This window comes from Lactuca sativa, chromosome 4, assembly GCF_002870075.4.
Source record: "Lactuca sativa cultivar Salinas chromosome 4, Lsat_Salinas_v11, whole genome shotgun sequence".
Classification (NCBI taxonomy): Eukaryota; Viridiplantae; Streptophyta; class Magnoliopsida; order Asterales; family Asteraceae; genus Lactuca; species Lactuca sativa.
Window position 1 is genome coordinate 345,871,554 of NC_056626.2, and position 27,577 is coordinate 345,899,130.

Consider the following 27,577-nt stretch of genomic DNA (forward strand, 5'->3'; position numbering starts at 1 on the left):
CTGAATGTTTTGAAAGTAACAAAGAAGGTTTTTCCCCTGTATGACTACTATTAACAATATATAGTCTACCTCATCATTTATCTGAATGCATCACAAAATAAAAGTAATAGGGAAAATATAGCCATATAAGTATTATCCTTTTGCATTAGGATAAACACGACATCGCGACTACCAAAAAGTATTAACCTTGAATATCCGTAGATGTTCATTTTCCTCTGTAGCTAACAGCAGGTTAAAGGAATGGTTAGTCCCCTAAAGGTACCCCTAGTATAAGTATTAACTGTAGGCATCCGTAGATGTTCATTACCTATGTTGCTAACAGGTGGGTGCCGGAATGGTTAGTCCCGTATAGTATCCTTTTGTACTAGGATAGACAGAACTAAACTACACGTATGATATGTAATAGTATCTCATCATATAGTACCTAGGTACAAGTATCCATGTCAGTGTATCTCTTCATATAGCATTTAGTATAGACTCATGAATGAACTGACTCTAGTGTAATTCCTTGTAATAGGAATAATGTTTTGTATCTCCTAACTATCCCTATAATAGTTTACTGGAAGGTAATTGATGTCCAAGAAGGTTTATACAACCTTGCTACACAAGAGTGTGGGAACTGAATGAAGGATGAAAGCTATCATATCAATACATATATATAAGAACATAAGTGTATAGATATAGTTTTGATCAAAAAGATGAAAATGGTTTTGTAAGACATTTAAGAGTTTTGAACAATAAATAACAATGACTTGATGTCATTTTAATAAACATTTCAAAAGTAATACATTTGATTACAAAGTATTTTTTAAGATAGAAAACCATTTCATGCATCACATTTTGAAGTATATGAAATCGGCTGGATGAAAACACAGTTATAAATCACATGTGATTGATTCATTAACATGTCGTTTTCTACTTGTATTCCCCCCCCCCCCATTAAAGCATTTAAAATCATTTAAAACATTGATTAAGGGGTATGAACTCACCTGTAGATGGTGGTTTGGATGAACTGAATGATGTAGGATAGCTAGGTGATAAGTGAAGACTTGTTCACACCCAATGATCCTAGTTAACATATAATCACACATATATGTATCCAATTAGACTTTAAACCACTAATTGACAAAGTTAAGACATCCTAAGGCATGTAAAACACCTTATATAAGTTCTACAAGTCATAAGGATTGAATCTAAGTGCTAAAGGACCTTGCTATTGTGTTTGGGGTTCAAGGGTAAACTCCTTTGGAGTTTACGATTTTCATGACCATTACCCAATGAGTTTACGGTCGTAAACTCAAGAGTTTATGGTCGTAAACTCATCACTCTTTGACCATAAGTTGTTTTGAGGTTTTACATGTCCTTTGAAGCATTTCCACTTGATGGTTAGGCCTTTAAAAGAGATTAGGGCATCATTACACTCCTTTGAGGAGTTTACGGCCCCCAGACCATTTCCTTTTGGGTTTACTACCGTAAACCCATATGGAAAGTGGTATTTTCATGTTTTCAAGTCCTATACACAATAAGGAGTGGATCTAGACTAGTTTCACAAGGAAGGAAGGGACTAAGACACACTTTTGGCCCTTAAAGAAGGGTTTACGGTTCAAGGAGTTCTTGAACCGTAAACACCTTTGATCTTGGTGTTTCTTTGATTTTCTTTGATGTATAGAAGTATAACGAGCCTTACAATACACTAGGGTAGGAATACTTACTAGTTGGAAGCTTGAAAAGTACCAAAAGGCCAAGAACACTAGTGTGTGTTCTTGGTGTTCTTGGTGAAACTTGAAGATTCACCCGTTTGGAAAGATCTAACGGATAGAAGTGTATTAAATCACTAGATTAAGTGATATACTAACTTGAAAGGGTTAGAAACACTTACTAGATGAAGATTTGGAAGAAATCTTTGGATGATACTTGAGAGAGTTTGAGATTTGATCTTGAAAGTTGGAAAAGTGATAAAAATAACTAAGTGTCACTTTTATACCCCTTCCCATTAGGGTTTACGACCGTAAACTCTTGTTTAGGTCGTAAACTCTAAACTTTTTGATGTTTTGAAAGTTTATTGTTGCATAATATTTATTGTTGCACAATAAACCCTAAGGCATCCTCTCTCCTGATATCTCCTAAAGTGTAAATCTTGAAATACTCAAACTTATTCCAAAAAGTCTGAAAATTAACAGTAACTGTTCTGACTTCTATTGACTTGATATGTTGTACAAAATAGAAATTTCGGGTTGTCACAGTATGTATACCGAGCAGGGTTCGATGTTGGGTGAGGCCCGATAACTGTATTGTATGTTATTGACTTTGTGATTATCGCATGTGTTAGCATGATTATATGTTTATTAGTGTATCGGGTGGGGTCCGATGTCAGGCGGGGCCAAATGAATGACAGATCTGTAACCCGAGCGGGGCTCGATGTCGGACGAGGCCCGATATGGGGCAGGGCCCTGTATGTGTTTATTATGTATGGTATGTGGATAGTTTAGGGAACTCACTAAGCTTTGAGCTTACTGTTTTCAGTTTATGTTTCAAGTACTTCTGGTTCGAAAGGGAAGAGCCTGGGATGATTGCAGAGCACACACCACTCTATTTCGCGTTTTGAGATTTACTCTGATATTTTGTGTTGTAGTGATACACTTTGGTCTTTTTGGTTGTATGTCAATGTTTTGGATTACCATTTTATAAATTTTAAAAAATGAAATTTTTGGGTCATATTTTAGGACGTCACATCAGTTCACGAACTGGTGTTTTTGTGCAAGTCTACTCCAACCATGTGAATCATCTGGAGGCGTGATATGTTATAGACGAGAGCCAACTTTAGGGCTAACCACAGTTGAGAAAGAAAAACAATAATACAATTTTAAAAAATGTAATCATTCATAAAATGTTGTAATCAAATAACGCAACATAAGAAGTGAAAATATTTTACAAGCTTGGCTCGGGTAGAGGTAGGTGTCATATTCAAAACTAATTGTCACATTTAGTTATCTTCCTAAAGAACATGCTAAATGTGGTTTGTTCATAGAGCTTGTTCGAGTCTATTAAAGAGAAATGAGGATCAGTCATGAACATGAGTAGAAACATGAATTGCATTGGACCCTTTGGTTTATCATTGGTATCTTTTCTTTTCTGAACATTAGTAGCATCACTGAGGAGAAGAGATTGATATCATGCTTACCTAACCCGATTAAAAGGAAATAATGGCTAAAGAAAATAGTTCTTGTTAAATTAAAAAAAGTGGGTTATATGCAGGGAAATGCAATATACAAAACATTTCATATAAAACAAAGCCTAAACATTTTCAATCAATAGGATTAGAATTTTTGTTACACCAATTTGTAGTCAATATCAAAAGTGACACAAATAGCATCAGAAAAATTTTTACACCAGATCTTTGATCCATCAAAATCCATTTTTATGGACCGAAATATCATTTTATAATATAATTGCACCAATCCTTAAAATCAAATCATTCCTTCTTATTGTTGCTCCAACCATAGTCACGTTCTTGCAACAGATGAAAAACTCCTCATAAAATCGACATATCCCAAAAGAAATACCATTTTGGCATTTAATTATATTTTTGCACTAGAGCATCCAATCTATGTTAGTCTCCAATCTATCATTTTTTTTTTATTTTTCACCATAAAAAGACCTTTATGCCGCCCTTTGCTTCTCCTTAACTTTATTTTTTCAGAAAGACCAACCCAACCGTATACTAGCATGAGCATAGCATCCAATTTTACTTTTTATATATAAAAAAAAAAAAAAAAAAAAAAAAAAAAAAAAAAAAAAATCGGTTTGCCCTTTATTCTAGCACCATGCCCTGCCACCATTGATTTTCTGACATCCCTCTCATCTTCATCTTCAATAAAAATAACCAAAAGCACCAATAAATCTTAAAACCAACCAAAATATGGAACTTTCGACAATCAATAAAAAAAAAATTAAACTTTCTCTTTTTCAATGGGAATTCCCCATTTCCTTCATCAAATCCCAAAAACTCAATTTTAAACCACTTATAAATAATGATTCCTATGAACACCCAACTTAAAATAATGATCATCTTTAACATCCGATTCTCAGCTTCAACTTTGTTCTTAGCCTTCAACAACCCTGGAGAATATAATTATCTTAGTACATCATGCACATCCTTCCTCATCAACCCATCCAATAAACTTACAATTAAGTCACTATAAATATCAAATCCAACCAACTTAAGGTCACTCTCACATAAGGGCTTGAGTTAGAAAGAATCAAAACTACCTTACGTTCTTCACGTATCCATAAAGCTTTCTTATGGGGTTGTCATCAGTCCACGAAGTCAGAGAACGAAGAGGAAGAAATGAGCAATGCTTCTAATGACCGTTCTAGGATTTTTAAAGGGGATGTATAAGTGAAAGGACGAAAATGCCCCAAACTTGCAAGACATGTGGGAATTTTAACTCTAAAATCAAACGGTAGGTTAGATTAGGGACCAGACTTTAACAAATTAAACAATCAAGGATTCACGGGGTTAAAAAATGGAGTTAGGGACTAGGCACGCATGAAACACCAAACCACAGGGACCATTCGTTTAATTTGTCCTTAGTTATACCATCATCTTATCATCTCACAGCCTCCATCGTGTGTTCTGTTCTTTCTCATCGATGTTGCTCCGCCTGCAATCGTATTCCGTCGCCGGCAATCGTTTTCCATCGCCTCCAGGTGGTGCGATTCCTACTCGACTGTTTCTCTTCTCCATCTATTCAGGTGATTTTCTTCTGCAACAGGTACCAATTTCTTTCTTTTTTTTTTTACTCTCTGTCTGATCGATTGAAGCTCCAAGCATATGATTTCTGAATTTACATCCTTATTTTTGTGACTGGTTGTTGAATCTGATGTTTTCGCTGATTATGCATATTTTTGTGATCGATTAAAGCTGATTTGCATCCTTGTTTTTTGTGATTGATTGTTGAAATCATATAATTTCAGCTTCAGTATTGGAGTATATTTGATGAATATAGCTGATGGAATCTTCTTGATTGTTATGATTTATGATTGTGAATTATTTACACAAATACTCCTTCTATCCAAAAATTTAACATTTTTGAACGCATAGTTCGAGTCGATGTTTAAAAGCTAATCAAATGTCCAAAATACCCTTCACAAATGACAAAATCAGCATGTTAGAAGGTTGGTGTAATATGTCAAAACTTGTAAAGTTTTATGCCAAAGAACTTTTTAGCCTATGTTTTTAATCCCATAAATGACTAACATATCAGAATGATTACAAAAACTAAACTAAATAATTCAAAAAAGTTGATTTGATCTTCTTGAATAAAGTGATTATTGCTCAAATCTCTGAAAAGGGGAGAATACACAGTTAATCATTGTTTAATTTTCAAGAACAAAAATGTTGCACTATCATAACAAAAAAATCTATGGACACTTTTTGATTATACTAGTGATAGTAATATAAGTTAATTAAAATGTTTCATTGTTTAATTTTCAAGATTCTGCATATGCACAGTTGATCAAATCTTGAAGAAAGCAACTTCTAAAGTCTACAAATACAATAGTGATAGATGATGTGATAAAATATGAAAGGATGATGTTATAATCAACAAATAAATGCAAGTGTGTTGCTATTTCTATCATTTAGTCGTTTAACATCTTTGATCATTATACAAGCAGTCGATGTTTATAGCATTTGAATTATGTAAGAAAAGTGTTAAGACATGCGACAATAAAAACACATAACATCACTCTCCACCAGTTAATTAATTGTACACATACGATGAACTAAAAGAATCATCAAACCCAAACCTTTTCCATCATGATGGCAATAGTTAATTCTTGAAAACGAGGTGATTTTAACTCAAACCAATGCAAAGAGTCGATTTTGAGACTTACCATTTACATGAACTTTGTGGAATAAACATTAAATTTTGAAACTTATTACCACTTAATTGTTGTTTCCTCTTCTATGCTTCACCTGGTGGCGTTTTATGTAGAGGGTGAATACGACATATTAATCCTAGAAATCATTTGCATTCTTTGTACTTTTCTTACTACATTAATTGTCAAACATATAATCCAAGAAATCATTTGCATCCTACGTAGGACCATACCATACTACGTGAGCTTTTATTAATAAAAATACAACAAGTTATATACATACACACGTGGAACAAAAGTTTCCCTTAGAAGCCTATACAACATTTGTAACTACCAACAAAAACCAAGAATCTTTACATGTTAAAAACGGCTTTCTTTTTCTCGTAGTAATCATGGATCCAACCCTGAATAATCTCAACTTCAGACTCCCTTTGCTTCACCAACCAATCAGGATCATCGCATGTGGCTGCACGTAGATCCAAATGATGTGCACCTGAAGATACACGATCAAATAAATATGGATGATGAGGGAAAGAGGAAGAAATGTAATACCCATAAAAAGAATTGTTTTTTGTTATGACACAAAATGTATGACACGCCCATCAAAAAAAAAATTTGTTTTTTGTTATGAGACAAAATGTATGACACGGGGATCTAAAAGGTTACCTTTTTCTGTCACAAGAGCAACTACGCTTTCTGACACGTTCTCCAAAACACTGACAAAACATATACCAATTAAATTAGGGTAATGTCCTAAACAAAATATCATAAAAATAGGTAACAAAATAACATTAATATAATGTTATTTTGCGAGCACATTGTTCCAGTCGCTTACCTTCTTATAGTATTTATTAGAACAACAGTTAAAACAAAAGAAGCGTGAGCCACCAGGTTTTGTAAAAAAAAAAAGTTTGTTACTCATTTATTTATAATATATTTGAAAACTCGGTTGCTAAATTTTTGAAACAGTTGTGTAAAAATGTCAAAATAGACACTATATTGCATCTTTCCATGATATGTTAAAAGCTATATTTTGATCTTTAAGGTACCGTTGGTGTGTAGTATTATTGGACTTGATGATAAGACAAGAAAAAAAATGTTCTTTTTGATGGGAATTCAAAGAAAACTATTTGATTAATTATTTTTTTGAACACCAAAATGACGGAATTGAAGTTAAAAGCTAACAGGAAAAATCATCTTCATTTTATCTTCCAAGAAAAATAACTCTCTTTATCTATGGCTTCTCTTTTGATTTCCAGAACAAGATAAAACAAAACAAACAAAAAACTTTACTTTTTTTCATTCAGATCGCAATGGCATTGATGTAATAATTGATTAGAATTTCAGAATACAATGCAATTATGCAAATGCTATCTATATAACAACAACCGAAAGCATGTTGCTATTTCTTGAACAAAATACATGGTTTTTCATGGGCCCATCACAAAAAATATACTCTACTTTATATCACAAAATGACCACATTTTTCAATTTTTATCACAACACAATGACAACCTATTTCATGAAATGAAAAAATGCAACTTTTTTTTTGAAAAAAAAAAAAAAAAAAACTGCTTAATGAGTGGGCTCCGATCCACTAGAAAAATCTCTAGATTAAACACCGATGACATTGCCATAATTGGTTGAAAAAGTGGTGATTCTATGATATTTAAAACAGCATGTGTAATTGTGTATTACTATAACTACTTAGGATAAAGAAAGGTAGTTATTTTGAACACACAAACAAGAAATTAGATGAAAATAAAAAAAAAAACATGATTTGACATTTACCACTTTGCCCATCCTCAGATTTCTTTCAGTCTTGAAAAACCTTCATTCACAGTGGTCCTTCCTGTCACTAGTTCATCATGTAAATGAAAAAGGAAATAAGCCTCAGAGTGCATATATTATAATAATAATAATAATAATAATAATAATAATAATGATATTATCAAAACAAATTTCAACCTCCAAATCAGCAACAGAAACAGATTGTTTTATTATGGTGCCAAAACAAGAAATTTGAAGCATGTATCAGATTTAAAGATTTATAACTTTAAATCTCATATATCATTATCAATGTTAAACAAAAGAATTAAAAACGGTTCATAGTCACATATCCTAAATCCTAACCATCTTATTCAAATACTTTAATTTTCATGCTAATGCAGAATAAACATCATATGATACCTCATAGCAATCACCAAAATGACCAAAAAAAAAAAAAATCTAAATCTAAATCTATCACAGCTGGTGTGTTTATGTGTAGGGCTGTTAATCGGGTTAACCCGATCGGGTTTCGGGTTAAACGGGTTGGGTTAGTCGGGTTTTTTTAGAAAAAATATTCATCCGAAACCCAACCCTAATAAGGTACGAGTTAGTGGGGTTTGGGTTAATCGGGTTTTGGGTTTGTAGGGTTGGGTTAATCGGGTTAGTCAGGTTGAGGTTGAAATGTAAGATGAATTTATGTTGTGCTATTTTAATACATAATCCACATGTATAGGGACTTCAATTGTAAAGTTGGTATACGATATGAATTTTTGGAGTTTTTTTACCATATTAGTAATGTAAACAGTGAATAAAATTCGTAAAACTGTTATAACACAACTGTACTGCATTAAGAAGAGAGGAAAGTTATGTCATTTTATACATCTCTATACATAGTAATTTTATTATCTGGTTTGTTTAAATAAGAAATATGTATTAGTTGTAAAATCTCATGGGATCTTGAATTCATGTCATTTAACATAGTAAAAAAAAAATTTGATAATAAATTTTTAATCGGGTTATTCGGGTTGACCCGAAACCCGAATTGTTTTGAAAAAATCAACCCTAAACCCAACCCTAATAATAATTCGGGTTAGGCGGGTTGACCCGAAACCCGAATTGTTTTGAAAAAAATCAACCATAAACCCGACCCTAATAATAATTCGGGTTAGTCGGGTTTAACCCGATTAAGAGTTCTAACCTATTAAACCTGACTTTAATTACCTTATTCGGGGTTGGGTCGGGTTGATCGGGTTCGGGTTTTTTTGACACCCCTAATTATGTGTATGGATTTTAGTTGTCGCTCTCATCTGTGCTCACTTCAAATTTCATGAGATTTGTATTACTGCTGATAAAAAAATAAAAATAAAAAAAAGGGGGGCTTTGCAGTTTACACACAAACAATAAAAAGACCACAAATTATTTGTAAATAAAAGACAGAATGAAGCATTTACCAGTTGGTTTGTTGAATATCTTCAACTCTGAAGCAGAAATTTCAGTTTTTTACAAGGTACCAATTTCCAGTCAACCGGAAACGGTCCCAGAAATCCTAGAAGCTGTACAAGGCGGAGAGTGGACGGAAGTTGCAGGTCTCGGCGTCTGGTATCTATTCGACGCCTTGAGCGACGGAGATGACGGCGAAGTCGGAGGTGGGAATGAAAGGGGTTGGACCTTTGGAGGGGAGAAGGGAATGTTATGGAGCGTAGGGCGTGAAAAAGTGGTGGCAGGCAAGGGATTGGCGGAGGTGGGCGGCGGTGCTACGACTACGAACACCATCATCACCGCCACAGGCTTGATCGTCGCTGCCCATTTTGGAGGGTTGTCAAATCGGCGGAGCTTTTACCCTGGCTTTCATCATACCACCCGAATCAATCAACACTTGATTGGGTTTATTTTTTTATTTTTTATTTTTATATCAAATTTCATTACAAGTTACATAATTAAAGTAAAATAACTAAAACCATAAAACACAATAATATTTAAAAACTATACTTTACTTTAATTTTCTTGCAATAATATCCGCAAAGCTCTTCTCCAAGTCTCCACTTGTTTAATTATTCTTGTTTTTTACCACTTTGGTTTTAATATATTCGTCATTGTTATTTCTCTAAGATTAAACACAATTTATAAGTTTTAATTTATTTTTGTCCTTTAATAGATACATGTATCACTGTAATCAAGGGTGGAGTCAAAAAAAATTTAGGGTATATATTCTCTAAGATTAAACACAATTTACAAGTTTTAATTTATTTTGTCCTTTTATTGATACATGTATCACTATAATCAAGGGAAGGGTGGAGTCAAAAAAAAAAATTAGGTATATATATATATATATATATATATATATATATATATATATATATATATATATATATATATATATATATATATATATATATATATATATATATATATATATATATATATAGAGAGAGAGAGAGAGAGAGAGAGAGAGAGATAAAATGGCCTCTTAAATATAATTTTATACTATATACATATATATAATAAAAATAATTCTAAAAAAGAAAAACTAAAAACTAATTTAAATTAGCTAAAATGGAATTATGAAAATTTATAAAATTTGATGTGTGAAATATGTAAATTTGGAAAACTTATGAAAAGAATTTAACTTCCAAATATAAAGGGCCAAACGGTAACTTTAGAAATGAATTAAAAAAAACATAAGAATTGAATGGTATTAGTATGTTAAACTATAAAATAGAGATATAGTGTCTTGTCTTTGAGCTACATGAGTTTATTGAGTAATTTACACCCAAATAGGTTCATATATCTATATGCAACAACAATAATAATAATAATAATAATAATAATAATAATAATAATAATAACTAGAAAAGATTCCTCGGCATTGCTGGGGTCGGAAGCTATTGGTAAACCACAGGGACAAATCGTGTAATTTTGTCTAACAATAATAATAATAATGATGAGGGATCATTTCTGCCAAAAGACAAAATACTAATAATATGTAATAAAAGGCGAGAGTTATGAAAAATTCAAACCAAAGTGAAAGGGTTGTTTGTAAACAAAAGCATAAAAATGAAGGGTCAATGTTGTAAGTTGGAGTAAAAAAAGATAACACTACAAAAATCTTTAATATATAAAGAAAAACAAAAATGGACCAAGATTGTCAAATTCAACAAAACCTAAGGACCATTTATGTAAAATAAACCAATTCCTTACTGTTCATAGATGTTTTTACACATTAAAAAAAAACTCATTAATTAAAGAAGTGACGATAAAAAAAAATGGGAATCATTTAAAGCAAAAGCGGAGCGAGAGAATTGAGCGAAAGAAGTAAAAAAACAATAACTTAAGGGAAAAGTGGCAACAGGTAAAACAATTGAGGCAAAAGAGTAAAATAAGTAAAGTTGTAGAATTACCGTTTCATAAAAGTGTTATCCTTTAAACAAAGTTACACACAAACAAAAATGGAGGGATCAAAAATGTAATTTAAAGGACCAAAAGTGGCAAAAATATATCAGATTTACTGTTATTTTTCTTCACAACTTTAATATATATATATATATATATATATATATATATATATATATATATATATATATATATATATATATATATATATATATATATATATAATAATTTGAAATTTTGAGGGTAGGCTACCTGGTTCTAAGGTGGCTTTGCCCTTGACTATAATGCTTTGAAGATCCATAAGAAAACACTTATCAACACTTGATTTAAACTCGATGAGAATTTGATGAAACATAATGAAACATGTAGAAAGATTAAATAGATATAACATGTTAATTGTTACATCAATGGTTCCTTGACGCCATCACTTGATTTCTAATGAAGATTGAGCTTGCCCCTATCATTGATAATTAATTTATATCTCAAAACTAGAGGGGTGTTAGTGGGAAGCGAGACTTCAAAGGGAGGGGATGTGTTGTCGAAGAGATGACTTTAACAGGAAGGGTAGTGTTGATGGGAGGGAAGCTGCAATCCCGAGTGTATCATTAGGATTGAAGCTTGACCGGAGGAAGATGCATACACATAACCTGGGGTTTTTCTCATTCATATATGTTAAATTGGTGAATGATTTAGAGTCATTCAAAGATGTTGAATCGATGAATGATTTAGAGTCGATCATGGATGCTCCAACCAATAAGAGGTTATATAAAACCTAACCAAATGATGTGACTTTGGCCGATTCAGGCAACCAGGCAACCTTTTAACAGACTCATTAAGAGATGAACAAACAGTCCTTACTTTATAGACATTATGTTTGACGCTTGCTATTTGATTGTGGTACCAATTGATAAGGACCCTCACATGTAAATTTGACATTTTTAGGTCAACTAGTTTTTTGCTTATTATTTACAACACCAATAATACCCTAACTTTCAAAATGAATAGTATAAGGGGATGTGTTAATAAAACTGAATCATTGATATCATCCTCCTAATTGTTCAGAGAATATATGGTTTCTTAACCGTTTAGTGGCTTTTAATCTGTTCATGGTACAAGGTCATCTAAAAATACAAGGCATGTGGAATATTAAACATTATTTCACCTTTTAAATATGTATATCCACACATGAGAGAATACAATTGTTCATCTAAGGAGAACATAATTGTTCGTCTAGGGTTTTCTCATGATTTTCTTCTACGATTCTGAAATTGATGAGTTATTATTGATTATGTTTGTAATTGCACGCAATAAAAGTTATTCGTAAAATAGATTGTTTTAGCACGTTGGTGGGTGATCTCCATTGATTTGTTATTTTGTTATGAAAAGTTAAAGATGATTTTTTGTTATGATTTATACAACTAAATTTATAAACCTTCGAAGATTTGTTACTTTGTTGAGAGTTTATACTATAACCAAAATATTTAACTTATTATGTACAACATGTTAGAATGATTGAAACATGATTTGTTAAAAGAATTTGTACTTGCAAAAGAACATTTAGCTTTATTAATGAATTTACAAATATAAATTTGATATGTTTTCTTATAAAATGTTATTTCAATATTTGGCCGATAGTTAATATGTAAAATGAGTTTTACAAGACTTTTCATATGCTTATGGTATCATTCAATAAAATAGGTTTTTACATTGAATGGCATAATATTTTAACCGATTTTATAAGTTATATATGAATTATTGCGTATTTTTTTTATAATAAAATCAAACATCGTATTGAATAAATTAAAAACAAATATATTCGCCACTTAGTGGTTTCTTGGTCCTGTCATTATTTTTCTATAAAAAATACATTTTATTGTTAAGTTTTTTTTTTTTTGAACGACACATTATTTTAAGTATTAAACCTTTTATACACATGTCGCATATTTGTTTTAAATGCATCCAAATTTATTTATTGTTTTTCTAGAAATCTTAACACCTACACTTATACCCCGTTCCCGAGTTTAATTTAAGGAGAGAAAAGAAAGGAAATGGGTGGAAGTGAGAGGAAAGTAAGAAAAATTGGTGTTCCCGAGTTTCATTAAAGGAGGGAAGTGAAAGGAAATTGAGGGATCACTTTCCCTCCTAACTTTCCTCCCCATTTGGAAGTATTTGGAGAAAAATAACAAAATGTTTAACTTTCCTTCCAATTTTCTCCAACTCGGGAACACAAAAGACAAAAAAATTTTCCTTTCTCTTCTCTTCTTTTCTCTCCTTACTTTCTTTTCTCTTCTCTTCTTTTCTTTGCTACAACTCGGAAACAGGGTGTTACAAAGTCTTCCAAATTTCCCCATTAGCCATTGTGGCTTCACGCCTAATACGTCACATGGCCCAATAAACCTTTTTGAAAGTTGAAACGTTCATATTTTTTTAATATCATGTTTTATGACTCGTAGTCATTTTCCCAATACGGACGATTCATTTTTAGCATTGATGGATTTATAATGTTCTATAAACATATAAACCATAGATTAGATCTTTGTCCTCTTACTACAAGTTCATTATACAAAATTAAGTTTTCGCACATCGACAAACTCTGGATATTTTCCCTCAAAATTTCTAGCAATTCCAAGTCGTGAATGATTTATGGTTTCAAGTTTCATCTTAACGGGAATCGTCTTTACCCATCGTTGTTATCGATTGATGGTGTGTTAAGGTTAGGTTTCTTCTCTTTTTTAGTTTTGCTTTGTAGTTTAAAGTTTTAATCCCAACATTCAAATTAACGAAGCTACTTTTTAATTGCTAACTGTTGCATCATAATTTGTATGTCTTCTTCTCCAATCTTTATTTCTTTAAACCTAAATATCAATCTCCTCGCTGTTATCCAATAAATACACCACTTACAATTTTCATCTCAGTTTAAGGATGCTAACACCTTCATAGATTGTGAGAAAGACAATTGTGAAGTAAGTTATGCATTACCATCTATTTGGAACCTTAATACGCATACAATGTGTTTGTATAAATTCCAAAGTGAGTTTGTTGAAACAAAACTAGCTAAAACAATGTAAGATTGATTTTTTTTGTTGAACTTGTAAATTTTTTCCTTTATGATAACTTTCTTGTTAAAGTTTTGTCGAATATGTATGAGATTTAGTGTTGTCAAATTACTATTCGGCATTAAAAGTTGTTGTTCAGTGAACATTGATTATGTTAGCCATTCTTATATTGTTGTGGGAATTTTTCTTTTGTTTACGGTTAAATGTCAAATGTCCACTGTAAAAATGTTTTTTTTTTATTGAACACTCTAACCAAATGAATTCTTGTTATTTATCTTTTACTATAAACTGGAATTTTTGGTTCGATTTCAATATTTATTAAAAATTGAACTGAGAATTTGTTTTTCGTGTATGTTGTTGTAATAAACATATTAAAATTCTTATTTTTTTTTTAATCTTATTTATAGCTATAAAATGTAGTGTTTTAAATTGATGCTTCAAAGTTTGAATTTTTTTGAATTCTAACAGGGAAAAAGCGGTGGAAAAAAGACTGTGAGATTTGGTTGGTTCTTTCTCTTGAATGTACAAGTTGTCTCTTGGAAGCCATACTATTGTCAAGGTTTAGAACAATATTAGTAAATAATTGCTTAATTTTGGTCAATCAAACACGATAAATAGTAGAACCAAAAAAATAATATACTTTAACATATTATAAAATAGATAGATATAAAAAAACAAAATAGATATTTAATATTTTATTTACCACTACAAATAAGAAATGCAACTTTGTAATATATTTGATCTTGATGGAATAAAATTCATGATTTACTTATTGAATACATCAAAATCTTTTTTTAGTATACTTTTTGTTTAGAAACAACTTTATTTAGTAAATAAATATTTGTGTGTTTCCTACTATTATGAGTCATAATAGTAGGAAACACACAAATATTTATTTACTAAATAAAGTTGTTTCTAAACAAAAAGTCATAATAGTAGTAAACACACAAATATTTATTTACTAAATAAAGTTGTTTCTAAACAAAAAGTATACTAAAAAAAGATTTTGATGTATTCAATAAGTAAATCATGAGTTTTAGTCTGTCTAGATCAAATAAATTATAAAGTTGTATTTCTTGCTTGTAGTGATAAATAAAATATTAAATATTTATTTTGTTTTTTTTATATCTATCTATTTTATAATATGTTAAAGCATATTATTTTTTTTCGTTGTAGTCTTTATCGTATTTGATTGTCTTAAGTTTGGTAAAATCCCCTGTAGGGTTTTCATTGCATTGCAAAATATGTATATATAATACAATAATTTACATTGGGACCCCTATACTATATAAAAGAATATAAAGAGTAATAAACAATAACTTAACACCACCTGCAGTTTGAGCTGGGGTTTCACAAATGCCCAAACTGTTCCGAAAGTCTAGGAATAATTGTGCAGGGAGGCCCTTTGTAAATATATCTGCAAACTGATGTGCTGATGGCACATGCAAGACACGCACATGGTCAACCGCAACACGTTCCCTAACAAAATGTAAATCAATTTCCACATGTTTGGTACGTTGGTGCTGAATTGGATTAGAAGCTAGGTACATGGCACTGACATTGTCACAAAACACAACCGTGGCCTTAGTTAATGGGCAAGACAACTCAAGAAGATGATTTTGCAGCCATGTTGTGTGACAACCCGAAGTTTATCCCGTCTTTGTAACCCGTTCACTTATTAAAATTCGTCTTTTTCGGATTGTTTCCATTTACATTTTAAGTTAAGTCATTTAATTTAAGACTTGTATTATGATCTCGTAAGTATCCAAACACGTTAGAAACTCATGAAAACATCCCAAACTATTATTTAGTAAATTATTAGTTTCGACCACGTCGGGTTACGACAACTAAATCGGGTGCGACCAAAAGCCCCGTTTAACGTCAGTATCGGGTAGAATTCCACCGTGTCTCAAACTTTAACCATATATAAAGTGGAATGAGCCTCATTTGAAGCCTTTTTCACTCTCTCTCTCTACTCTCTCTCCTCTAATCCAAGCTCTAGGTCCAAAATCATCAAATTAAAGCTCCAAATCATCAAGGTAACTACCCTAACTCATAGTATAACATCTTTAGCCTTCAAATTTGTGTTTAATCTATAAAATAGGACCATTATCATGATTTTACGGCCATAGAACAGTCCTAGGCCGTGAACTCACATAAAATGGGTTTTGGAGCCCAAAAACCCTCCCAAATCACTCTTGGAGCTTAGAAATGACTTAAGGACTTATTGGATTGGACTTGGAACACCTTGAACTCAACATTTAGGGGGTAAACATGAGTTTACAGCCCAAGCAGACCGTAAACACCATTTCATGGGCAGTAAACTCATTTTTAGGTGTTAAGATGCCACTTAAACACCTCCTAAGCCTTGGAATAAAGTCTAGAAGCAACCACAAGTGTGTTAGGGACCTTAATCATCAAGAAAACTACCCCCTTAGGAGTTCACGACCGTAAACCCCCCAAGGATAGGTTCCTGGGCCGTAAACTCCTAAAACATGGTCAAATGATTCCCTAAATTCCATCCAAGGCTTGTAAAATGACTTAGAATCACATATGATTAATCTAGGGCCACCAAATCATGAAAGGAAAGAGTACATAGGAGCTTACGGCCGTAAACTCCTAGTTCACATCCGTAAACTCCATTAGATGGTCCATATGTTGGTTTAATCCATTCCTATACCCTAGATTTGATCCTAGCTAATTTTCCCAAGTGATATAAAGCCATTTAGCAACCTAGAACCCACCACCCATGAGTTTACAGCCGTAAACTCATGGGGATATGGTCTTAGGGCCGTAATCTCTTCAAGGAGTTTACTCTTGAAGAGCAAACCCCATATCTATGCCCCATACGTCCGTAGATGCCACCCGGGTCACTCCAAACACTTGAATAGAAGTGTTTTCGCGTCTCGAAGTGTATATCCTCAACTTATTAGTAGTACAAAGCCTAATTAGATACAAATGTGTATCTTTTTATATTACATAGGAACCTCGCACGCGTTCAATCCCCGAACCGATGTTTAGCACCCAAACCGACACGTTTCTCGACCAGTGAGTTCCTACCCCTCCGCATTTTTCAATATTTTCAGGGGGGAATACAAGCAAAAGTACAAGGATAGCTTGTACTCAAACTTATTATTTCATTTGAAATGTTTCATATTCCACATGCTTTTAACAATCAAAACCGTATTAACCAACTGTTTGACTTGCAGAATTAGTTTTCAAATCTTACTATATATTGTTATAATATATGTTTCTAACATGATTTTCCACTTTATTACTGTTAAAAGCATTAGATTAGTACATTTGTTTTGTCCTCAGTAGCACTCCATAGAGATACGCGAGTGGAGGACCGCCCTTTGTAATTAGAATTTAAAACAGGATTTTCCGCATTATTACTTGTAAATTCGTTAATCTTAATAATTGGAGACACGTCCTCTGTAACACTCCACAGAGATACGTGAGTGGAGGGCCGCCCCCATAACCAGAATCTCCTGGAGGGAGAGCGTGACTTGATTGTATAGATCTATACGGGGCTGACTACCCCGCACCTAGCTGCTAGCTACAGCCGAACCGAAAGGTTTAAGGGTGACGAAAGTCATAAATTGATAATGGAATACTTATTGCCATTTTTAGCCTATCGTATGGTTATGGAACTCGCAATCTAGATAACGGAGATTTACTTGTTGGTAATAATGAATTTAGTAAGCTAACAACCTTAAGAATTAGTTTACTTTCCTCACAATAGTTTTATATACGTGTTAAAACTAACATACATTTCAAGGATAACCAGGCTTTCAGGAAACTTCACACAAACATTTTAAGTATGGTAGATACTTGTACATTACATTTAGATTCGATAACCAAACACAAACTTTTAGGAAAATAAGGGTTTTTCCTGGGATAACTGAACTATTCTTAACTAGACCGTGTAACTAATGGATAACTAAACTTTACTTTTAAGAAAATATGGGATTTTCTTGGATTCATAACTCTTACAGAAAACCAAAGGAAACTCGTTCATTTTTAGAAAAACAAACCACTTATAAACTCACACAAACATTTTAAGTATGGTAGATACTTGTACATTACATTTAGATTCGATAACCAAGCACAAACTTTTAGGAAAATAAGGGTTTTTCCTAGGATAACTGAACTGTTCTTAACTAGACCGTGTAACTAATGGATAACTAAACTTTACTTTTAAGAAAATATGGGATTTTCTTGAATTCATAACTTTTACAGAAAACCAAAGGAAACTCGTTCATTTTTAGAAAAACAAACCACTTATAAACTCACCAGCTTTATGTTGATTTTTAAACTGGTTGTATTCTTAGGTCCGCATTAGATAGGTACCCCGCGATCTTTTGGAGAAGTCGGAGCGTATAGAAGATCCGTCTTAGCTTTTGTTCATATGATATATATGTATAACACTCATAACACTTTGACTTCAAACAAATGTAATAATTCTATTTAATGTAATGTTTTGTGTTTACTATGCTTACTATGTACATTGGTTGCGATATTCATGACGTCCTCCGCCCCGGAACGTTTCCGCCATCGGTTTCAGGGTGTGACATGCTGCTTCAGCAACGACATTAGCTATCCCCCGGTACTCAGCCTCAGCACTTGATCGAGAGACAACATGTTGACGTTTAGAAGACCAAGATATAAGATTGTCACCTAAGTAAACGCAGAATCCAGAAGTAGATCGACGAGTTTGAGGACAGCCATCCTATTCATCATCAGTATAAGACACCAAACTATTGACTGAAGACGGACGCAAAAAAAAGACCATGCAAAAGAGTGCCTTGAAGATAACGCAGAATGCGTTTTAGGGCAAGAAGATGAGGTTCACGAGGATCATGCATGAATAAGCACACCTATTGAACAGCATAGGCAATATCTGGACACGTGAAAGTCAGATACTGTAAGGCACCAGCAAGGCTCCTATAAAGAGTAGGATCGAAAATATGAGCATGGTCAGGGGAAAGTTTGGGATTAGTGTCAGTTTGGGTGCGACATGGATTGCAAGAAGACATGTCGGCACGAGAGAGGATTTCCTTCGCGAAAGCACTTTGAGAAAGGAAAAGTACCTCAGAAGTGCGAGAAGCGGCAATGCCAAGGAAGAAAGAGAGAGAACCAAGATCAGTCATGGAGAATTCAGAAGATAGACGATCGATAACTCGAGTGATAAGAGAAGGGGAGGATGCGGTAAGAATAATGTCATCAACATAGAGAAGAAGATAGATCTGATATGTGCCTTGTTTATAAGTGAACAAGGAACAGTCAGAGCGGCTGCTGTAAAATCCAATGGAAGTGATGAAAACAGCAAACCGTTGGTACCACGCACGTGGTGCTTGTTTGAGCCCATAGAGAGCTTTGCGAAGACGACATACATGATTAGGAAAGGAAGGGTGAACATAACCTGGGGGTTGTTTCATGTAGACCTCCTCGAAGAGATCACCGTGAAGAAATGCATTTTTGACATCTAGTTGATGGATGGACCACTTTCTAGAGATGGCAATGCTAAGAACCGTACGAATGGTGGCAGGCTTAACTACAGGACTGAAAGTATCATCAAAGTCTAAACCGGGTTGTTACGAAAAACCTTGTGCAACAAGTCGTCCTTTGTAACGATCGAGTTTACCTTGACTGTCAAATTTGTGACGATAAAGCCAATGACATCCAACGATATTTGCATGGGGAGGAGCAGGAACAAGCTCCCATGTACGATTGGATTTAAGCGCTAACATTTCACTATCCATGGCCGATTTCCAGTTGGGATCACACATGGCTTGCGCGGTGGATCTGGGAATAGGAGATATATCAGAGGTAACGGAAAGATTGAAAATTCGGCGAGGCTTTAGAGAGCCAGTGCGAGATCTGGTAGTCATGTGATGACCAATAGGAGCTGTTAGCATTGGATCATTGGGAGTAGAAGGAGAAGAAGTTGCATGAGAGGGATGGTTGGGAGCAGGGAAGGAAGAAGCTGCAAGAGCAGAGCTGGTAGATGGCAAGGAATTGACCACTACCGGTTCGGTGACAGGAGAAAGAGAAGAACTACTAACCATAGGAATAGAGACAAAGGAAGGAGGATCCTCAGGAGTGAACAAGTCATAATCAGACTCGGTTGGAGCAGTATGAAAATCCGAAAACGGAAAGTGTTCTTCATCAAAAACTACATGTCGAGAGATAATGATACGTTGAGTGATTAGATCAAGACATTTGTAACCCCGATGATCTGTGGAGGGGCCGAGATAAACACAAGCAGAAGAGCGTGGAGACAACTTGTGTTGGGTCGTAGAGGAAGTGTTCGGGTAGCATAGGCATCCAAAGACACGGAGATGATGATATGAGGGGGCGAAGCCAAAGAGAACTTCAAATGGGGTTTTGTAAGAGAGGGTGGTAGTCGGAAGGAGATTGAGAGTATGAATGGCAGTGAGAAGAGCTTCCGTCCAAATCTTGGGAGGTAGGGAGGCTTGAAATAAGAAAGTGCTAATGATGTTGTTTATAGAGCGAATGGAACGTTCAGCCTTGCCATTTTGTTGAGAGGTATATGGACAAGAGAAACGAACTTTGATGCCGTTGGTTTGAAAGTAATTTAGTAGACATTGATTATTAAATTCACGACCGTTATCGTATTGAAAGAGTTGAATGTCAATTTTAAATTGATTTTGAACGTAAGCGCAGAAATTGCAAAATATACTATAAACATCGGATTTGGCACGTAAGGGAAAAACCCATATAAAATGAGAGAAATCGTCTAGGAATAAAACATAATATTTAAATCCACTCATACTAGTAACGGGAGATGTCCACAAGTCTGAATGGATCAACTCAAACACACGAGTCGTTTTAGTTTGTGAAGAAGAAAAAGGCAAACGACAATGTTTCCCAAGTTGAAAAGCATGACACATGGGTAATTTATTCGTAGAACTAGAAATAAAATGACAAGACTATAAAAAATTTAAGACAGAAGATCCGGGATGGCCTAGTCGTCGATGCCAGGTGAGTAGAGACACAGTAGCAAAAGCAGTAGCGGTAGTCGAGGGAACGACAGGGTACAATTCACCAATGCTATTACACCTTTGAAGGAGAGTGCCTGTGTTAAGATCCTTCACGGAAAAACCAAGAGGGTCAAACTCAACAGAAACAGAATTATCAATAGTGAAATGACGAACAGAGATAAGATTCTTAACCATATGAGGAGAAACAAACACATTATTTAAAAACATACGTTTGTCGGAGTTTGGAAAAAATGTTTGCCCTATGTGACTGACGGGAAGTATAGCACCATTTCCAACCATAATTGATTTAGATTTACATGGTGTTAGAGATAGCATGTTACCTTGGTTGAATGACATATGTGAACTTGCACCCGAGTCCATATAGAAGTTGTTATCCGATGGTTGTTGAACTGACATAGACTGGAACACGGAAGCCAAATCATTGAATTGTGGAGAGTTTGCATGACCGCCAAAAGCTGGAGAATTCATTTGTTGCTGAAAAGTTGGTTGTCCAGCTAAGCTTTGCTGTCCAGAAAAGTTTTGGTGTCTGATAAATGGTTGTTGGGACATGTTAGTGGCGGGGAAAGAGGCTGGACCAAGAGGCTGTGGGCTGGCGGAGGGCAGCAGGAAGCCCAACATGAAAGTTGATAGGCTGTTGAGTTGGGCTCGACAGTGGCATGTGTTGCTGTTGTGATCCTGTAATAAAGCTGCCAGAAGCTTGATTTCCGAGTTGCTGAGTTGCCATGTTGGCATAGTAGGCTTGAGCATTCCCAAGAATACCTGCAAAAGAGTTAGGAGCAGCCAAATTACCTTGATTACCACCTCCTTTTGACGCATTTTTGTTGTTTTTGCGATATTTGGACCATTTGTTCTTTGACTTTCCAGAATTTGTTGAGGAGGAATAAAGAGCGGCACTTGTTGTAAAAGGTGCTTCAGTGGTGGAATCACTATTAGCTTCACGTGATTCATGGAGAAGTAACATATTTTTTGCTTCAAGAAAAGTTAGGAATGGTTTCGTGTTGGTAATCACATCCATAATATTGTGGTAGGAGGGGGGTAATTGACGTAGGATTTGCATTACAAGTTCGACTTCCGTAATAGATGAATCAACATCTTTAAGGTCATTAACAAGATTCTTTAATGTGTGGCAAAATTCAGTGATTGAGGAAGAACCCTTGCGTGTATTACGGAATTGATCTTGTAGTTCGAGCATACAGGACATCTTATTATTCAAAAAGAATTTTTCAAGATTTTCCCACAAATCTTTTGCAGTACAGTGATCACTAGAGATAATTTGTAATAAACTTGGATCACAGGTGGAAAAGAACCAAGATTTAATGGGAGCATCAACGCAATCCCACTCTTCATCATCATTGCCCTTCGGTTTTGAATCACCGGTGATGTGATCGGAAACTTGACTACCCTTACACATATTTAAGAAAATATGTCTCCATAATTTATACTTGGCTCCATCCACATTTAATTTAAAGCTAAACTATGAATATACATTGGTTAAGGAGTAAACCAACTGCTAAGGTGTTGGGATGGAAGTAGAAGATGATCCACGAAGGGTAGACATGAGCGTCAGTGAAAAGTAAAAAAAAAAAAAGGCAGAAGTTACCGAGAGAGGCAACCACAACAGTGGACATACCTAGTAGACAGTAGTGCAGCGGAGCAGAGGTCGACAGGAAAAAAAATCGACAGAATACTTCAGTGATGGTGGGAACGGTAACCCTAGGGAAGAAGGCTCGATACCATGTTAAGTTTGGTAAAATCCCCTGTAGGGTTTTCATTGTATTGCAAAATATGTATATATAATACAATAGTTTACATTGGGACCCCTATACTATATAAAAGAATATAAAGAGTAATAAACAATAACTTAACAGATTTACCAAAATTAAGCAATTGTTTACTAATATTGTTCTAAACCTTGACAATAGTATGGCCTCCAAGGGACAACTTATACATTCAACAGAAAGAACCAACCAAATCTCACATTCTCTTCCCCATCCTTTTCCCTGTTAGAATTCAAAATTTCAAACTTTGAAGCATCAATGTAAACCACTACATTTTATAGCTATAAATAAGATTTAAAAAAAATAAGAATTTTAATATGTTTATTACAACAACATATACGAAAAACAAATTCTCAGTTCAATTTTTAATAAATATTGAAATCGAACCAAAAAATCCAGTTTATAATAAAAGATAAATAACAAGAATTTATTTAGTTAGAGTGTTTAATAAAAAAAAACATTTTTATAGTGGACATTTGACAACAAACAAAAGGAAAACTCTCACAACAATATAGGAATGCCTAACATAATCAATGTTCACTGAACAACAACTTTTAATGCCGAATAGAATTTTGACAACACTAAATCTCATACATATTCGACAAAACTTTAACAACAAAATTATCATAAAGGAAAAAATTTACAAGTTCAACAAAAAGAAACCAATCTTACTTTGTTTTAGCTAGTTTTGTTTCAACAAACTCACTTTGGAATTTATACAAACACGTTGTATGCGTATTAAGGTTCCAAATAGATGGTAATGCATACCTTACTTCACAATTGTCTTTCTCACCATCTGTGAAGGTGTTACCGTCATTAAACTGAGATGAAAATTGTGAGTGGTTTATTTATTGGATAAGAGTGAGGACATTGATATTTAGGTTTGAAGAAATAAAGATCGGAGAAGAAGACATACAAATTATGATGCAACAGTTAGCAATTAACAAGTAGCTTCGTTAATTTGAATGTTGGGATTGAAACTTTAAACTACAAAGTGAAACTAAAAAAGAGAGGAAACCTAACCTTAACACGCCATCAATCGATAACAACGATGGGTAAAGACGATTCCCGTTAAGATGAAACCTGAAACCATAAATCGTCGACGAATTGGAATTGCTAGAAATTTTGAGGGAAAATATCAAGAGTTTGTCACTGTGCGAAAATTGAATTTTGTATAATGAACTTGTAGTAAGAGGACAAAGATCTAATCTAGGGTTTATATGTTTATAGAACATTATAAATCCATCGATGCTAAAAATGAATCGTCGGTATTGGGAAAATGACTATCAGTCATAAAACATGATATTAAAAAAATATGAACGTTTCAACTTTCAAAAAGGTTTATTGGGCCATGTGAGGTATTAGGCGTGAAGCCACAATGGTTAATGGGGGAATTTGGAAGACTTTGTAAGTGTAGGTGTTAAGATATCTAGAAAAACAATAAATACATTTGGATGCATTTAAAACAAATATACGGCATTTGTATAAAAGGTTTAATACTTAAAATAACGTGTCTGTAACGCCCCGATTCTTAGGTATTGCTTATATAAGATTTATTGGGTTAAGCTCTACTCGACGAGTTGGTTGACCTACTCGTCGAGCAGCAGCGGGATAGGATCGCAGGTTAAGTGACCTACTCGACGAGACCATGTTAGGACTCGGCGAGTAGGAGCTGGCTGTGGAAACCCTAAAGCTCGGGTTTTACACCTCTATTTAAAGGAGCCTTAGCCTCCTTTGGCCCCTTTACAGTCTTTGAGAGCCTCCTTAAACTCTAATTCGTGTGTGTGTGCCTTGGTGTGGTGTTGAAGCTTGAAAAGAGGACCTTGTAGGAAGAAAGCTAAGAGTGTAACGGAAATTGAAGCAAGGAAGGAGTGGGAGGCCGGATTTACCTCAGCAAGCATCTTTTGGAGGTATCAAAGTGCCATTTCTACTTCCCTTTTTCCTTTTTGTTGAGTTCTAGGGTTTTTTTGGATTTTTAAGTTGGTATGATGAGCTATGGGCTAGATCTGAAGTTGTAACTTCAGATCTGGACCCTCATTGGATTTGAGAAGCATAAAGTCACAGTCTTGGTTGTGATTAAGGTCCCTCTTGAGCATGAAGTTCCATTAAGACCTTAGAATAGACATTTGGAGCCTTTAAGGCCATGCATGCACATAAAGTTTGCAACTTTACATGATAAGCATGCCCTAGAAGCTTGGATCTGTGATTTGGAGCCGCTGCATGGCTCAAAATAAGTCTGTATGGAAAGAGGACTGAATGGACTCGGTGAGTCATATGAATATGGCCGGAAACTCGACGAGTTGGATGAACAACTTGGCGAGTCCGATGAAGATCGCCATAGGACTCAACGAGTTGAAGAACAACTCAGCGAGTCGGATGAGTTTTCTCTTGGATAAGTATGAGTGTGTATCCGTCGAGTTGCAAGGAGGGAACTCGACAGTGGCCTTAGAGTTCGAACAAGAATCAAAGGAACTCGACGAGTCACCCCGATGACTCAGCGGGTTGGATTGCACTTCAGAGAACTCGGCGAGTACCCAAGGGTACTCGGCGAGTTAAGGTTAACATGGACTGTTGACTTTGACTAAGAACTTTGACTTTGACCAGGGGTTGACTAGTGGGTTATGGGGTACCTTATAAGGTTATGGACTCATGAGTATATTGTACTATGATGGTAGGTGGTGGAGCCCGCGTCAAGTGATCCGAGAGTTGGAGTTTACCCTTCGTGTCGACATCTGCGAGGTGAGTTATCCTCACTCTATCGATAGGGTCTACGGCACCAAGGCCGACCCTTTAGTTGTTATTGTTATGGTATGTTTCCTGTGTTTATGATCTGTTAGTTCGGAATCGAGGTAGACAGTATGTTATGCTCATATGATCCGTAGGGATTGGTGTGTTAGTGACCTGCTAGGTCGGTACTCTAGTTACAGGAGAATTCTATAATTGATGATCAATGTGACAAATATGTTTAATGTTTATATATGCATGTATATGATAGTATGCGCACATGGTTATTTGCTTGTGGCTGGGTTGAGGCGGTCCTGCTTTGTGTTGTAGGCCAATACACCCTATGAGCAGTCCGGGGAGACTGTAGGCCCACGTGGCGGACCAGTCATGCCGAAGGCTCGGGATGGATTCAGACAGACTGTAGGCCCGGTAGGGCGGTCCCGTCAGGCAGAGGGCCCAGTATGCATGATTGATTGAATTGATTATTATTGTTGTTGTATTGTCAGTATGGCATTGGTATTTTGAGGGTAGCTCACTAAGCCCTCGGGCTTACAGTTTTCAGTTTATTGTTTCAGGTACTTCAGGAGATCGTGGAAAGGCGAAGGCGTGACCGTACCGCTCCTCATCCTTATGTTATGATTTTTGGGACACTCTAATGCAAAATGATTTGAAAACATTTTGTAAACAATGCTATGTGGTTTTCATTTATGATTGAAAAGTTTAAATTTGGCGTAAAATTTATGGTTGTTACAAGTTGGTATCAGAGCTTTAGTTTGAGTTAATTGGAGGAACACTAGTGTGAATCCAGTCTAAAATCAAGGAGATTTTCATAAATAAGTTTTAAAATGGTTTTCAAAATAAAGGATGGAGGATGCAAAGGGTACGATCAGCCAGAGCCTGTAAGTAAACCCCAAAATACCATGCAGTTATTTGATATTCTGATATGTTAGAACAGCATTCTAGTGCTAGGCTAGGGATCTTCAGGAATCACATGATAGATTTTCCTGATTGCATGATGCCTATTAGCATAGGGTTTCTTGTATGTGGAATTGACATCATAACTATAGATGTTTAGTGTATGCATCACGGTTGTGCGTAATAAAGACCTTATAGCCTGAGAATGTTGATTCGGCCTTCGAGTAGGATTGGATATTCGAAAGTCTATTGGGTCCAGCGTTACGTGCAGTTAGCATGCACTAGTGCTGCAGGGGATGATGGAAATTTCATGGATGTATGAGTCATGAGAAGTGGTGGGATTAGATGCGAGATAGTTGGTATTCCTCTAGAAGTGAGGGTTGGGCGCATTTTTTTATGTTGATGATATTGTTAAGGAGTTGTGGTGATACTTGAGACAAATATGGGTAGGTGTGGAAGGTAGTATGGGCCCGTACTACTGAAAGCACATGACCCATATGCGTAGCAAGGAAATCACAACCCCTAGGGTTTCTGAGTTTTGGTCTCCCGACATTATGTTATTTATATGATGGCCTATATATATATATATATATATATATATATATATATATATATATATATATCAGTATAGTGGTGACGAGACGTGTTGCTTCGGGATCCGGATCAGGATCGGGGTCGGGAGACGGAGGATTGGAGGTGCCGGTAGCACCTGAGTCCATGGTTCAGATAGGGACCGAGGAGTTGGATGCCAGGATCCGGGAGATCATGCACGACGAGATTGCTGCTTCATTTCGAGCGCAGCTGCCAGAGATGTTTGGGTCGCTTAAGACCGCGATGGTTAAGTACATTGATGAGCGATACGCAGCTCTAGTAGTGACAACTGCCGCTGCAGCCACTGCGGCTGTAACTGCTACAGGGGTTGGAGGAGGAGCCGGCAAGGCTTTCTAGTACTGGGACTTCGATAATACGAATCCCCCGACATTTGATGGTACACAGGATGCGATCAGGGCTATGCGGTGGTTGTCTGACCTGG

At 35.0% G+C, this 27,577-nt stretch overlaps 2 protein-coding genes and 1 long non-coding RNA gene across 10 annotated transcripts; 1 reads left to right on the forward strand and 2 right to left on the reverse strand.

The window, feature by feature from the left end:
- The first annotated feature begins 4,250 nt into the window (after positions 1-4,250).
- LOC111910697 (uncharacterized) lies at positions 4,251-17,284 on the forward strand. Of its 8 annotated transcripts, XR_002856603.3 has the most exons (3): positions 4,256-4,775; positions 14,568-14,658; positions 15,436-17,284. XR_002856603.3 is itself a non-coding variant. In XM_023906529.3 (2 exons), the coding sequence occupies exons 1-2, from the start codon at positions 4,653-4,655 to the stop codon at positions 14,673-14,675; spliced, it is 231 nt and encodes a 76-aa protein (XP_023762297.1). In that variant the 5' UTR covers positions 4,267-4,652; the 3' UTR covers positions 14,676-14,863. The 8 variants fall into 8 exon arrangements, 2 of the variants coding, with proteins under 2 accessions (XP_023762297.1, XP_023762295.1); XR_002856602.3 differs by lacking the exons at positions 14,568-14,658; positions 15,436-17,284 and adding an exon at positions 9,150-9,691 and having other exon boundaries at positions 4,251-4,775; XR_002856598.3 differs by lacking the exons at positions 14,568-14,658; positions 15,436-17,284 and adding an exon at positions 6,271-7,398 and having other exon boundaries at positions 4,251-4,775.
- LOC111910699 (uncharacterized) lies at positions 6,066-7,766 on the reverse strand. The gene is made up of 3 exons (XR_002856605.3): positions 7,675-7,766; positions 6,550-6,599; positions 6,066-6,376 (listed from the first exon to the last, which is right to left on the reverse strand). It is a non-coding gene; the product is annotated as an uncharacterized LOC111910699 (long non-coding RNA).
- Positions 17,285-21,677: 4,393 nt separating the features above from the next.
- On the reverse strand, positions 21,678-22,538 carry LOC111910675 (uncharacterized). The gene has a single exon (XM_023906509.1). The coding sequence runs from the start codon at positions 22,536-22,538 to the stop codon at positions 21,678-21,680; it is 861 nt and encodes a 286-aa protein (XP_023762277.1).
- Between the last annotated feature and the right edge of the window lie 5,039 nt (positions 22,539-27,577).

Excerpts from the sequence above, each read along its gene's own strand:
- LOC111910675 (XM_023906509.1), bottom strand. The coding sequence starts at position 22,538 with ATGTGTAAGGGTAGTCAAGTTTCCGATCACATCACCGGTGATTCAAAA.
- LOC111910697 (XM_023906527.3), top strand. The coding sequence starts at position 4,653 with ATGTTGCTCCGCCTGCAATCGTATTCCGTCGCCGGCAATCGTTTTCCA. Across the intron at positions 4,756-9,149 it reads TCTCTTCTCCATCTATTCAG|TTTTTTACAAGGTACCAATT; the intron begins GTGATTTTCTTC and ends CAGAAATTTCAG.